Source organism: Canis aureus, chromosome 36 (genome assembly GCF_053574225.1).
Source record: "Canis aureus isolate CA01 chromosome 36, VMU_Caureus_v.1.0, whole genome shotgun sequence".
Lineage (NCBI taxonomy): Eukaryota > Metazoa > Chordata > Mammalia > Carnivora > Canidae > Canis > Canis aureus.
Genome location: NC_135646.1, coordinates 8469105 through 8484947, shown reverse-complemented (window position 1 = coordinate 8484947; position 15843 = coordinate 8469105). Strand labels below are relative to the sequence as shown.

Genomic DNA, 15843 nt, shown 5'->3' with positions numbered 1-15843 from the left:
GTTGTAGTTTAATGATTTTTAAGTTTAATCTATCAACAGTAGAGAAAGATGGATTGAAACCTCCCCCTGTGAAAATGAGTTTACTGGTTTCTCCCTGCAGATTTATAAATGTGCTTCATGTATATTTGAAGCTAAAAAAGTGCTTGCATGCATTAAGTTACTATTTTTCATAGTGATTTTATTATGTACTAACTCCAATCCTACTAAAAATTTTTTCTTAGATAAAATATATAAAAAGTTATTTTATATAATATAAACATAGCGAGACTAGCTCTTTTTTGGTTTATATATGTCTATTACTTCTTTCATTCTTTGGTGCTCTTATGCCTTAAGTGCAGATATATCTGAAATCTGTTTTTGTTTTAAATGCAGTTTGCCAGCCTTTACCTTTGCATTCAGCTCATTTATATTCATTTCAGTGATTGATATTTTTGGACCCTGCTTATATCATCCTATAAAGCTTGAACCACTTTTTATTTCCGCTGTACTATTGCTTTAAATTTATAACTGTATTTCTCCCATAATAAGAACTTCCACCTGCTTAATGAACATTTCCCCGTTCCCACCCCACAAAACTCCCATAAGATTGTTCCTAGACTTTCAGTTCTGGGTTGAATGAGAGAGACATTTTCTCTTAGGTTTTTTTTTTTTGTTGTTGTTGTTGTTGTTGTTGTTTCTTAAGACAAGCTTTCCAAAGTTTCTGTTAACCTTTACCTCACATATCTCTTGCCATCTCTCCTGAGTTTATCTCTCCTCATGTAGAAACTGTATATAATGTGGTCTACTAGGCACAAATCCATTTTAAAAAATAAATTCTAATGAATCATAGCTATGAAAAGTGCATAAAACCCCTACCGTTCGGGGCACTTGCATGGCTCAGTTGGTTAGACAGCTGCCTTTGGCTCAGGTCATGATCCCAGAGTCCTGGGATTGAGCCCCACATCAGGCTCCCTGCTCAGTGAGGAGTCTACTTCCCTCTGACCCTACCCCTCTTGTGCTTTCTCCCTCATTCCCTCTCTCTCAAAGAAATAAATAAAATCTTAAGAAAAAGAAAAAAACACCTACAGTTTAAAGATTAATTTATAAACAAACACCTAGGTCACCACTAACCAGGTCAAGAAAATAATTTTCCCATACCCACTGGTATGTATGTTCTGGATTTTTTTCCTATTTTTTCCCTCCAGAATACTACCTTGTGCTTTTTATGATAATCACATGTTTTGCCTCTCACCAGTTGTGTGATCTTGGGCATGTTGTTTGACCTCTTGCAGTTTGTTTCCTCACCTATAAAATAGGAATGGATTTGCTCTTGAAGAGGGTGAGTAGCTCTCAGTTGAAAGCACTTCTGGTTAAAACCACACAAAACTAGTTTGTCAGATTCAAGACCCAACTCTGCTACTTAGGAGCTGTGTGATGTTAGGCAGTTCTACTCAGCCTTTCCCTCACTTTTCTGTTTGTAAAATGATAACAGTACCCACCCTGTAGGGTTATTATGAGAAGTAGATGAGACAAAGTATGTAAGAACACTTATTAGAACACCACCTGGAACATAAAAAATACCATTTGTGAAAAATGCTAGGGTCCCCTGGGTGGGACAGACGATTAGGTAGGTGTCTCTTGATTTCAGCTCGGGCTGTGATCTCATGGTTGGTTGTAAGATGGACTCCTGTATCAGTCTCTACACTCAGCACAGAGTCGGCTTGAGATTCTCTCCCTCTCCCTGCCCCTTCTGCTTGTATTCTCTCTATCAAATTAAATAAACAAACAAATAAATAATCTTTTAAAAATGATAGTTATTATTCATAATGCTTTTGTGTATATGGAAGCATATGGAAGGTAGTGGAGGATGATATTAGTGCATGGAAATTGCTTTAAAAATAGTGTATATTTGTAGAAGATGTTTTTCAGTTTCTGAATAGGTAGCCAAAAGATTTCTGAGTTCTTTAAACCTTCCATCTACTCTGTTTCCCCACACCTCACATCTTATCAATAAATAAAAGGATATTACAGAAACTTTCTATAAATAAAGTGGCATTTTCTTCTTTTTTTATTGAAATAAGATTCACATAACATAAAATTGACCATTTTAACTATTTCCTAATGTACAAGTCAGTGATTTTAAGTGCTGTATATTCACAAAGCTGTATCACCATCACCATTGCTTAGTTCTATAACATTTTCATCACCCCAAAATGAAGCCCATCCCCACTAGAAGTTATTTTCTATTCCTTCCCCCTGTCCCATTAATCTACTCTCTGTATTGGTTTGCCTATTCTGGACACTTCATATAAATGGACTCTTATGTGGCCTTGTGTGCCCGACTTCTCTCATTTAACATAGTATTTTCAAGGTTCATGTTGTAGCATGTTTCAGAACTTCATTCCTTTTAACAAATAGTATTCCATTGTATGGATAGATCCCATTTTGTTTATCTCATCCTAAGTTAATACACATTTGGATTGTTTCCACCTTTTAGCTATTATGAATAGTGGTGTGATGAACACGTGTACAAGTTTTTTTTTTAATATATATTTTGTTTATTCATGAGAGACACAAAGAGAGGCAGGCAGAGACAGGGGCAGAGGGAGAAGCAGGCTCCATGCAGGGAGCCCAATATGGGACTAGATCCAGAAACTCCGGGATTACACCCTAAGGTAAAAACAGAGGCTTAACCGCTGAGCCACACAGGCATCCCAAGTTTTTTTTTTTTTTATTTTTTTATTTTTTTTTTAATTTTTATTTATTTATGATAGTCACAGAGAGAGAGAGAGAGGCAGAGACACAGGCAGAGGGAGAAACAGGCTCCATGCACCGGGAGCCTGACGTGGGATTCGATCCTGGGTCTCCAGGATCACGCCCTGGGCCAAAGGCAGGCGCTAAACCACTGCGCCACCCAGGGATCCCGCATCCCAAGTTTTTATGTGAACATATGTTTTCAGTTCTCCAGGGTATATACCTTGGAGTGGAGTTGCTCGATCCTATGGCAATTCTGGGGTTAACTTTTTGGAGAACCACCAAACTGTTTTCCACAGCAGCTGGGCCATTTTACTGCTCCACTAGCAATGTATGAGGGTTTCCATTTCTCCACCAAGGCAGCATGTCTTTGAGTCAAATATAGCTTTTCAGCACTTGGCTCAGCATCTTACAACTAATGCTAAATTACACAGATCAGTAGATTTCATTGTAAAGTCCTGTCCAGTGGTTTGCTGGCAGAGGCAATGTTTGTTTCTGGAACAAAATGGTAGTTTCCAAAGTATCTTAATGCAAAGATAGAAAAGAAAAGACCAAGGGAGAATCTTTAGCCTTCGTTGTATTTTATCTAAGAGGAGTCTGTCGTGGTGGGCAGTGTGCAGGACATGGGATTCCGGCCCCCGTGAGTACAGGTTGCCAACAATCACCTGCTGGCTGCCTCCCACAGCCTCCAAGCTGTGCTAATTGTGGGCCGTTGGGGGCTCCACACAGGAGCTATTTCAGAGATAAATTTGGCTAATATTGTTGAAACCCACATGTCTCTAAAGAGTAAGTGAAAAGGAATTCAAGGAAATGTAGAATATCATTAATATGCTTTAATATCATACCTACTACTAAGAAATGTTAAAAAAGGAATTTCTGTTTTTGGCTTTCAGCGGAAGCACCATTTCTCTGCTCCTTTATTGTACTATTTTCTTTCCTTCCTTTTTAATATATAGATTTTTGTTTGGAATTCAAATTAATCTCTTTTATTTTAATGAAGATATGGAGTGAGACAATGTAGCAATGACAACAGCTCTTATTTCAAATATGAGCACCATATACTCTTTAAAAAGAGTTTTCTTAGAAAAATCCACGGCAGTGCAAGGTCATCTTTGCACGGCTTCTGCTTTATCAGCCTTTATGGTTATCTTTAAATGTTCCCAAATATGAGAAATCCCAGGAGTGGTCTTCTTATTTTTTTTTTTTTTTTAGTGGTTGAAATGTATCTCCTGAAAATGGGATTTTTTAATTGTAGCCTACCAGTTTCCCTACCACAGTAATGGGAATTTACTGAATAGGAAGCAATTTCAGTATTTAAATGTGCTCATTTGATGTTCCTTAATCACTTTAATGAGTTTCATGCAACTAGAAATGGAATAGAATTTTCAATGGAAATATAATTAAGTAGAAAAGTCATTTCCTATACTTGTAATTTCCACGTGATCATTTCTTTATTCACTACCTTGGAAAGTGTGCCCCACAGACTTACAGTGATATTATTATACATATTAATTTGCATCATTCACTTAGGTCATTACAGCTGAAAACAATATAAATACACAAATTTTGTTACAAATCAAATGCAGCAAGGCAAAGTAAAGCTTCAAATCTACAAATTTTCTTTTTAAAATCTGATTTTACCTGATTTTTTTCTTGACTTGGCAATTTCTTGCCTGAAAACAGATTGGTCATTTAATTATGCCTTTTCAATCTGGCCTGTTTAAGAATTCTCAGGAGAAGTATCACGAGTCAGTAAAAACTGTGAAAGAACTTTGGAAATCCTCTTAGTTCCCATGTTTGAACAATTTTGCTGAGAAATAGTAAAAAAGAAAATTTTACCATTCTTGCATTATGATGCCAAAACATAAAATGTGCTTAATTTGTTCTTATTATTGAAATACAGTTACTGATTCACTACTGAAAGTTTATTTTAAGATGAATATATTTCTTTTGAGACTCTAGCAGACATTCTGGAAAAAGTGGTATTTTTAAATCTTAAATGTAGAGCTCGTGTCTTTTCCATTTCAGAGTATAAATTGTCAAAAGGGATTGCTATTCATTTGATTAATATAGTCCAAGCGGATTTACTTAAACTCACATTTGGGAAAGATAGTTCTAGGTTTGCAGATAGGCAAGTGGTGCAAAACACATTCTCAACTGATAGCTGCTTTTTATGTTTTAAGATACAAAACTTTTAAGCTTTTAAGCAAGATGGAGTCGAGGTATAGACCTTCACCCGCATGGTACCCGGGGCCCCCTCTTCATATATGAAGACAGAAGGACCAGCCTGTTTTCCCTCAGGCCTGCATCTTAAATGGTGTGTAGATTTATATTGAAGCACATTTTCTCTTGAGTGACCAATGATGACACTTTATGTGAGACAGTCATGTAACAGTGCCACAATCTCTTCCTGTATCTTTTTTTTTTTTTTTTTTTTAACATAGAGCTGCTGCTACCTTGGTCATTACTGCCCTAATAAAACAATGATTAAGAATATTAAACAGAAATCTAGGGTTTGGGTCTGTGTCTTGCTAAGGGAAACTAATCTGAGTTGCATTCTTTATAAAATTAGACTGCAAAACCTCCTCCCAGTGAGATATTAAATGTCAGGGCATTTTATAAACTAAATCAATTCAAATGTGAGATTTTTTTTTTATAACAAATGAACCCTGAGGAAATCTCTTTCTATATTTAGTCTTAATATTCACTGACATTTTTTTTTTAAAGATTTTGTTTATTTATTCATGAGAGACACAGGGACATAGGCAGAGGGAGAAGCAGGGTCCCCATGGGGAGCTCAACGAGGGACTTGATCCCAGGACCCTGGGATCACGCCCTGAGCTGAAGGCAAATGGTCAACCACTGAGCCAGCCAGGCATCCCTCATCGACAGATACTTATGGAAATATTTTCTTTGATTACACAACAGTGAATAAGAAATATTTTCCACATCTTGTATAGTATGAATTACGAATATTTGCTAACTAAAAATTAACTATTTCCAGTGACAATATTTACTATTCTAGATGCCAGAGTTAATCTCAAAGTTTTGTTGTTTCCCCAAAGTTAAATCGAAAAGGAGATATCCTTTGTCGATCAGGAGTTTGCAAACTCTATTCTGCTGGGGCACCCAGAAAGTGTCAGCTGGCAGGAATCAAGATGAGTGGGGTTGGGGTTCTTGTACCACACCATTTCCCTACAAGGAAAATCCTCTAGGATGTACTATTCAAGTAGCTTAACATCTCTGTCCTCTTTTTATCTTCCTTGTAGGTAGCCTCTTTGAATAGGTGTTTATTCAGTGAAGGGAAAAAAGGAGAGGGAGGGAGAGAAGAATGATGTTTGGAAAAGAATAGGGAAAGAAAGTTTCTTTCAATCCCACTTCTGAAGACCTGGCTAGCAAGTTCAACAAATATTTGAGTCCACTAAAATCTAGGAAAGCAGGAATAGGAAACCAGTTCCATTACTGAAAAGATGAAGTGACAAGAATGAATCCATTTTTGTATGAGATACTTGGAGAATTTTGTACTTAAATCTCCAAGAAGGAGAGAGCTGTACAAGATCTTAGGTTTTCAAATGCTTGCTGAACTGAAAAGAAACCTTCATGGGGATTCTCCTTTTCCCCCAAATTTCTTTATGCAAAAAAAGAAGCCACGACGTTCAAGTTGTGGAATGTAAATCTTTTAGTAAACAGTTGTCTTTCCACAGTAGTAAAGCTTTGGCACATACAGTATAAAAAATAATCACCAACCATAATTATACCAAATTCCTCTTATCAACTGCATACTAAATGTCTTCAATACAATTTTTTCCATATAAAAATACTGGGAAAAATTGATAAATAACAGATAAGAGAAAGATATTTCTAGATCATTACTAGAATCTTTTGGAAAAGGTGGACACTGTGGATATTTTAAATATCACAGTAACAAGGATATGCCATTCTTACAATATTGCAGGCCAGTTAAGTGGAAGCAGAAGTGTTTGGGTAACTTTCCTACTTCAAATTCTGAGAAAATCATTTCAATACATTGTATATGTTGGTTGGTGCCTGTGCTTCCCTATTGATCCCAAACCAAATCACAAGTGAGAATCATTTCATTTAAAATACTGAGCGGTACTGAATACTTCGGAGCAAAACAGGAATGTACTGCCCTCATTTATGAGAAAAGTCTCAAAACACTCCCAGGGTGATGCTTGGAGAAGCTGTGAGTTGAGCTGAAGCTGGAGAAGTTACTCCAGAGCAAAGGGCTTAAGAAAGAAACACTCTAAGATGGGGTCTGCTAACATCACTCCAGTTTGGATGGACCTTGGCGGAGATCCATGCTTGTTTCTCTGGGTTGAAAATATTACTCCCGGGAATCTTCTCTGTCAGCCTGTACATCTAAAGGCATGAAGCACTCAATTGGGCAGTTGACATTCTGTTAAAACAGAAAAAGGAAAAAAAAAAACAGCACTGTTAAAATAGAAGCAAAATTTACCAAAAAAAATCCCGTAAAGTGTACAGAACAAAAGCGGGGAGGTTTTTATGACAACTATTTACAGAGAGGAGAGTATCTCTAGCTTCAAGAACTTAGCAATGAACTAGGCAAGAGGAGATATTCAATCAAGAGTTTCATACATTTGAACTTTCATTATGTCACAGGGTACAGTCTCCTCCTCAAGGCATTTAAGACTTTTTTTTAGAAAAAAAGAATATTGGGTTCATTCAGAAGAGAGCTGCCTACAGAAAGAGACTCCCTACTAGGTATCTAACCGCGTTTAGGGTAGAAACACTCAAGGTGCAGGTGCACATACAGTGTTTGTTCTCTGATGGTATCTTTGCGAGTACTGATTGTAGTGGCCGGTGGAGCCTTCGTGACCGGGTTCGGCCCCCGGTCTGCGGCAGTTGTCACAGCGCCAGCCCTGAGGGAACACAGGCATGAAGTCAGATGGGGTTTACAGTAACCTGAGAACATCACAGTTAGGGCTTGAGTTAACCAAGAGTTTCAGGTCTTACCCAACTGGCAAAGTATGAGCAGTTGACCACTAAGGAAGCTCTGAGGATGATTTTATGCATTTATAACTTATAGAATACATTTTGGGTATTATTCATATCTTATAATTGCCCCTGTTCACTTATGCTTTTCCTGCAATGTCCTCCTTTCTCTTCCTATTCAAACCCCACCCACCGGCTAAGTCTTGTTCCAGTCCCAATGTCCTAAGAAGCTTTCTGTACTAGAAGTCACAGAGAAGTTTTCTGAGAATCCTAGAGCTTTTTAAATGGGAGTTGAGAGCAGAGGGCCAAACACCCTCATTTTATAGGAGGAAACTCAGACCCAAAGAGTGACTTGCTCAGAGAGAGTGGGAGAGCCACACTGAATTGCTGGTGGATTTGGGACTGTCCCACAGCTGAGTAACTCCTGGCCATGCTCCTTCTGTCGTCACTTCCTTCTTAAACTCCCATCGCTAGACATGGGATGAAAGAGGGGACCAGGACCCAGCTGGACCACTAAGACTTCTCTCTGAGATTTTTGTTCAAAGTGCGAGGAAACATGTTCTCTTTCACTGTTGCTCCGAGGCCTATAGGGGATAAACATGGGGCTGACAGATTCATCTTTCTATCAGCAGGAGCCTTTGGAAAACAAAGCCAATACAAAGGAAGAAAGCACATGAGAGAGTGAGAGACTCTGAAGGCCACTGCTGGGGCAGCCCTGCAGCGGGCAGATCCTGGACTCTTCAGTCATGTGAGTCTTCTTTTAAAAGCCTAAACCAACCTGAATCCAGCTTTCCTCTTACAACCAAAAGAACCTTAAATAATACAATCACTTTCTGTCTTATACTGTCACTTAAATATTTCAGACATCTTTCTCATTTAAAAGCATATTCCGGGATCCCTGGGTGGCGCAGCGGTTTGGCGCCTGCCTTTGGCCCAGGGCATGATCCTAGAGACCCGGAATCAAATCCCACATTGGGCTCCCGGTGCATGGAGCCTGCTTCTCCCTCTGCCTGTGTCTCTGCGCCTCTCTCTCTCTCTCTCTGTGACTATCATAAAAAAAAAAAAATTAAAAAAATAAAAATAAAAAAATAAAAATAAAATAAAAGCATATTCCTCACGATACCTAATATGATACAGGTAAAAACCTACTTATAGAATCACTGAATCTTGCTTTCATATAAAAATGTAACAGTTTCCACTGCTGTCTTAAGTGTCTCATTTGGTACTTTCTTAGAACAGGTGTCACAAATGAAAGGTTTCATGTGCATAAATAATGAGGAGGTGCTAAAGCGAGACCATAGCCTACAAACTCACTTCTCATCACACATTTCTATACCAGTCGCTTACCAGAAGTGTTCCACCATCACACTCTTTTATAAGTGTTAATGAGAGACAGAGAGCACCTCCATAGCTTCTCTCTATCAGAATAGGGGGCCTCTCCCTCCCCACCTAACCACTAGAGGTGGAACGAGATCAGAGTAGTTTCCTCGGGCTGTCCCAGTCCTCAGGTGGGGGCAGACCCAGACCCTTGAAGACCCTTCCCTGCTGCAAGATTACTTTTCCTAAAAATCATTTTCCATCATACTCCCTCCCTTTCTTCTTGGACACTTACAATTGGCTAATGCCAAAGGCATCAACCAGTGAATCCTACCCTGGGGTAAGGAGCATGGTCTTCATGTATCAGAATGTGAGGAGCTATCAGAGGGGATATGTTTTCACTGAAAACAAAAAGCATGTTATGTTCCATTCTTTTGAGTTACAAGAGTCATTTAATTTTGAAATTTCAAATAACATTAGAGGAAAGCACAGCATTTTTTTTATTATAGTGAAGGAGGGCACAGATTAGAAATGGTTGAGAACTTCTGGCTTAAACAGTAGGCTTCCAGGCCTTTTCATAAGTGGCCCACACTTCTTCCCATCTGATTTGTTACCACAAGCACTGAGCAGAGGGCTGGCTCACTAGAACCCACATATGCCCGCTCCTTCCCATCCCAGGTGGTATGCGTTAACTCTGGTCTTAGCCTATTTTAAACATCCGAAACCCCAGCCAGTGTATGCTTCTCTGTTCCATGAAATGTTTCTTGCTGATTCCAGCCTACCTGAAAACTCTTTGTCAGACCCACTAAGAAACTCACTTAATTAAGCTTGACTTCCAATGTATGCTAATTTAATGTCTTCAGTTGTATCATTAACAGCCAGGACCATTTCTCAATCCCTCTGTCTGTCCCATATTCCTCAAGCACAGTGCTAGACCTGTAGCAGGAACCTATTACTGGATTGACAGAAGATATAAGGAAGTGGTATTTTCTTAGCTCCAGGATGCTATTCAAAATATTTAACAACAACGCCACAGGGACACCTTATCCACCATCATGGATCTAGAGGCCCAACGCCACCCAGCATTTAACACTTCAGTTGCTGAAAAATAGAGACAGCCTCAGAATAGTAGATGTGAGAGCAGCTGAGACGTCCAAGGAGATGGAAGAACTGGGAAGGGGTATACAGTAGCCTCATGTTAGCAGCTACGTGCCCACAGGAAATGAAGCATTTCAACTTTCCTAAGGGACACCACCACACCTTTGTGTACAGCATACAGACAGGAAGCTGACCCCTTAATCACCAGTGCAGAAGCCTCCCTTTTATAGTATCTAAATTGTGCAGGGAGGCTGGCCTTACCCGCTGGCCTCCAAAGCATGTGCAGGAGCAAATAGCACCGAGATATTCCTTCTGCCACTGTTCTCCCACATGGTATGTCTTCCCATCGTCGTAACACGTTGCCTCATCTACACGGAGACACAAATCAGAAGCTCATGTAAGGCTGAGAATAATACAGACTTCACCTTTATATAGGGGTGGGTTCTGTCTCTCTCCAAAATGCGTATCACCACAGCCAAAATCCCACATGTTTATGGGATACATTGGTAACAGAGGTACTGCTGGACAGATCTCAGGGCAGCACTTCCAAAAACTAAATCTGATCAAGTGGAAAAGGTTCATATTTTAAAAGTTGAATCTAAAGACCCATAAAGCTTTCTTGCAATATTTCACTGCAGATTATGGTCAAAACACTCAGGTCGGGAAAATGCTACTGTGTCCTGTAATAACATTAAATCACGGCTCATTTTTGAAGCTTGTCTCCACTTTCCCAAATCAAAAGATTAACAAACCCAGTGTTCACTCCTCAAGGAGACCTAAAGTCTCCAATCATTTCTGTGAATGAGAGTTACAGCTCCGTAATAAAAGGGGGAGTGCTTAATAAGGCACTAAAAATGATCTGTGGCAATGCACGTACGAGGATCACACTTGAATTCTCCTTTTCCATTTCCAAGACATGTGCAGCTCATCATCTGGCCATTCTCCCCCTGACGATCCCACTTCTCGCCAATCTTGTAGTTCACACCATTATCATGGCACCATTCTGTGGGGTGGGGAAAAGCAGAGGCAAAGAGTGATTGGTGTGTTCTGACTCAACAAGACCACATGCTGGAACATGTCACGGGATTTTTAAAAGGCAGGTACCTGGAAGGAGTGGCAAGAAAAGTTGAGGGTCATGATCTACATGACAGACCACTTTTTGGTTCGCTTTAAAAATATTATCTTTACCATTTAACATTCTCTAGGATATTTTAAGATGCAATTCATTCCACCACAATCATGTCACAAGAATCGTCAATTGTCAGTGACCTTCATTTGCATTCTCACTCTTAAGGATTAAGACTATTGAAAACCAAAGTAGGATTTAAATAGTCTTTTGGGAGTGGATCATAAATGAAAAGTCACTTTTCAGATTTGCAGAGAACCTGGATACAAAGTAGTTCCATTAACCAAGAAACAAAGCTCAGCTGGTTTCTACATGCCACAATCTGTTTCTTGTAAATGGAAAGAGTAAAAGAATTAACCTGTGTACCCAAAACAAAACAAAAACAAAATTATAAATCACTGGTTATTAGGTAAGATAGGTTCTGAGGAATCTCTAAAACTCACAGTTACATATTTTTAACTGCTATCTATCCATAAAGGATGACTTTTAATCTCCAAGGTTTTAACGGAAACAAAATGCACTTGAGAAGTTTGTAGAAGTCAGCCATCCCTTAAACTTTTTTCATTCCTAAACTTGAAAAATTATTCGACAATTATGAAATCTAAGCAAAGAATATATAAGTTGAGCCCAAGAATCACAGAAATCACTTTCTCTGTTCCCACAATTGTGCCTAAGTACTTACCTAGGTAATAAATACACAAACTTAAAATAGTTCAGTTTCAGAAATGAAAAACCACCCAACTGATGCCAAATGTTAAAACTTCCAACTCCTAAATGGCATAGGACACACCTGCTCGATATTTCCATGTTCAGATGGTTGAGCACAGTAGTCTGCATTGAAAAAATTACTCATCTTCATATTTTAGTCTGAACTAAACCATTTCATACTTTAGTGTGAAATCTTTAAAAAATCTATTATGTTGGATTTCTCCAAATATAATTTCTGGATATGTCTGTGGAGGCTTTTTTATAAGCTATAATGGTTAATGCCTATAAAAATAAAGCAACTGTTAATAATAATCACATCCCAGGGCAGCCTCGGTGGCCCAGTGGTTCAGTGCCGCCTTCAGCCCAGGGCATGATCCTGGAGACCCGGGATCGAGTCCCACGTCGGGCTCCCTGCATGGAGCCTGCTTCTCTCTCTGCCTGTGTCTCTGCCAATCTCTCTCTGTGCCTCTCACGAATAAATGAATAAATAAAATCTTAAAATAATAATAATAATCACACCCCCTAAAAACAAAGCATAAATGAAAGTTTTATAAATTCTAATGTTAAATCTCAAAGCAGAGTAAGTTAGCCCTGGATCATTTTAACTGAAAATATAATTTAAAATATTAAAATCTTTTTATAGTTTGAAAATCAAATATTGATTTGATTCTCAATTATCTACAGATGATTATCAGTACTCTCTATCTGGCAAGATTCAAGCTATCTGATGTGCCTATGTGTATGTGTGATATGAGTGTGTGTATATATGAAAGTATGTGTACAATGATATGTGTATGTTTGGTTTGTTTTGAAAGAGAGTGTAAGTATAAATTCTCACCTCCGAGCTCATTCAACATTAAAGATTAAAAGAGATTTGGAATTCCTTTGTCTCTGATACTCTTCATTAGACTCGGCTCCAGAGAGTTTGACTTTACCATCTTAACAGAAAATTTTTAAAAATCCTATTACCATCACAAATTTATTTTTAATTAATAGTTGTACTAACACAGAACCCCTGAAGTGAAGCAATATTCAACAAGTAAAATTTCCCATCATTTTTCATGATGCAAAATGTTACTTTGAGTTAAGCAATCTCCCCTCGTCTGCTTCATGTTTGGAAGAGCCCGTATCTGCCAAACATGCTTCCTCGGCACCTTGTGCAAATGCATGGAACTAGAGGGGATGGACAAAGCAAGCTACTCACTAGATGAGTCACATCTGAAATGACCACTGCCAAAGCCTAAGCACTGGCACGAGAGCTTAAAGCCAGATTCAGACAACCGCTCCCACTCCTCTCCAATGGCATAATGGGAAACCGTGTAGGGGTCGAAGCACGAGTCATCTGTAGGCTGGTTTAGGCCTTGGTCCACTACATGAAGAAAAGGAAGAAAAAGAAAAAAAAAAAAAAGACATCTTATTGGTGGTTTTGGACCAGAAGAAGAAAACGGAATTGTTATTCTAATGATTTAGTCTAAAACAGAAATCCCAGCAGCATTAAGATTCAACAATGCATTAGTTGCTTAATAAACAATGCTTCGATGTTGCCCACGGACACCTGCCACAAACACCTCAAAAGGAGCCCATCTTATATTTTTTGCCACCAATATTAAGAAAAAGTCATCATTTCTGGTAAAACTAGTCTATAGCACATGGAACATATCTTAAGGCATTTTAAGCTAGTTAAGAACTCAAGTAGGCAAAGACTAGAATGTTGCATCATAAGTACCTGAGCGACCTTAAGCTAGTTATTTCTCATTTCTCTGCCTTCCTTCCTTCATCTGTAACATGGGATTAATAATAAAAATATATCTACCTGCTCAGGATCTTGTAAAGATTACAGGATATTATGAATTCAAAGCACCAGTCCATTGCCAACACACACACAAAAGCATCCTTTGCTTTTAAATGCAAAAGTCTTGGCCATTTTTATACACCATGAAAATGCAATATTCACTTTTATTACTGCATTTTTTGCACCATAATGCAAAGATCCTAGATTTTGTACATCAGTATGATAGTAGTAGGACAGCTTTACTTTGTCAATAAAATCAATTGTTCCAAGTATGAGAAAGCAAGGAATACGAATGACTAAGAATAAATAATGGAGTTTCTTCATGTTGCCTAAGATACTGGTTTTTATGTTTTGAGAAAGCTTAAAGTAATCTGTGTAAACAAAGCATACTTCCAATGATTCCCTAAAAATTACATAAACTAACTTCTGTGACTTTGAATCCCACTGTGTATGTTCCTTTTTACGGTGCAAAAATCAAAAACTCCAAAGCAATAGATATTTGAAATGTGTAATAGTGTAAAAGGCATCGCCCTGGAAGAAAATAAGAGTGGGAAAAACTAACGTCTGACATGTCTGAAAGCCAGGAGCACTGGCTAGAATGCAAAATACGGCTGCCGGGGATACGGGTTTGGAAAGGAAAATGAAAGGAACCTAAAGTGTTACGAGGGGTTTCAGGAACCCTCCTAAAAATAGCCACCAGTTAAAATTCCACCTGACTTAAGTTATGGAGATGGAACCTATAAAAGAAAATGATGTGGAAAAAGCACAAATGTCTTTGAAAATTCCTTTCATGTGGCTTTCTACTAGCAAAACCACGCAAAGCAGAAGGCATGCATGACCATGGATACATAACCCAACAAGCACAAAATGATCCCCCACCAAAATGTCAACTGCTTAAATTCACATGTATTTATGCAGGTGAAATAGCACCATCATCTGCAACCCTGGATTCAGTAACTGGCCCTAGGATTAGAGCCCATCACTTGACGGAGACAGAATTTAGCACTCCCTGCTGCTGAGGAATAGAGAACCCTCTGGTGGGGAAAATGAAGACTCGTGGTTTTGATGATTCCCTATCTCATGTTTCTTGGTGACTCTTCAGCTGATGCAGGTTGAAAAGCCAGGTGCTACAACGACTGGTTTAAAAGGACTTTGCAGGTGCTACAAAGAGGAGTCAGCGATCATTTAACCTCTATTTCGGCTCTGGGCTTATATAATCAGAAAAAGAAATTGAAGTAACATTGGAAGAAGGGTAGCCCTTTGAACAGAAAGGGGCTATGTTAGTAGCATTTGATAGCAGGAATAAAAACCAGCAGTTACTAGTGTCTGCAGATCGAGAATTTCCTTTACAGGTAATCGGTTTCTGTACTCAGCAATCACTCAAGAGGACAGCAACACGGTGAGGAGCAGAGGGTCTGGGAACAGCCATCGGGAGACTTGTGCCCTGTAACAACTCAAGACACTCGCTAGCAGGGCGTCAGAGTGTTGGCCTGAGCCAGGTTTGAGGTCCCTTCCAGGTCTATCCTCATGTCACTCTGTGAGGTTCTATCTATTGAGATAAATAAAGATTTTACAATGAAACTAGCATCCTATGAGGGAAAAGAAAATCACCGAATTTTAAGTTGCTCCTTTACTTCACGGCACCACGTGCCAAAGTTAAATGACAAGAGCCACAAAGGAACAGTCGAGAGAAGAAGTGTCCCTGGGGTAGTCCAGAGGGGAGCCCGCGCCTGAGGAACCAGGCATTCACATACCAGAGTTGCCCACGGTAACAACCTCCTCCCGAACCTTGTGCCTCTTCTGGTCTTTCAGTGCCTCGACTATGATGTTGTAGGTGGCCCCTCTGGTAAGGCCTGTCAGGGTGGCACTAGCAGAAGTGCCAGGAACTCGGAACTGCAATCATTGGCACATCCAAAGTGAGGGAGAAAGTGTTATCGTGAGGAATTGACACGACTCACCCTATTCTCTTATCAATAGCCTGTACTGTGTTCATAAAACGAAGGGAGACAAAGAAGGAGGGTGTGAAGGTCCCAAACCAGCCATGGGCAGAAACGGAACTTGGCTGGGGGGCCATCTTCTCAATCTGTCAAAAATC

At 39.2% G+C, this 15843-nt stretch overlaps 1 protein-coding gene across 12 annotated transcripts in view; it reads right to left on the bottom strand.

Annotated features, from left to right (window-relative positions):
• Positions 1-6394: 6394 nt before the first annotated feature.
• FN1 (fibronectin 1) overlaps positions 6395-15843 on the bottom strand; it is a 66411-nt gene continuing 56962 nt past the window's right edge. For all 12 annotated transcript variants that reach the window (XM_077885121.1, XM_077885122.1, XM_077885127.1 and 9 more), the window contains 6 exons: positions 15503-15641; positions 13161-13325; positions 11000-11125; positions 10384-10490; positions 7527-7634; positions 6395-7150 (listed from right to left, as the gene is read on the bottom strand). In XM_077885121.1, coding sequence (XP_077741247.1) covers positions 7079-7150; positions 7527-7634; positions 10384-10490; positions 11000-11125; positions 13161-13325; positions 15503-15641 — 717 coding nt within the window. In that variant the 3' untranslated portion in view covers positions 6395-7078. The remainder of the gene's footprint in view (positions 7151-7526; positions 7635-10383; positions 10491-10999; positions 11126-13160; positions 13326-15502; positions 15642-15843) is intronic.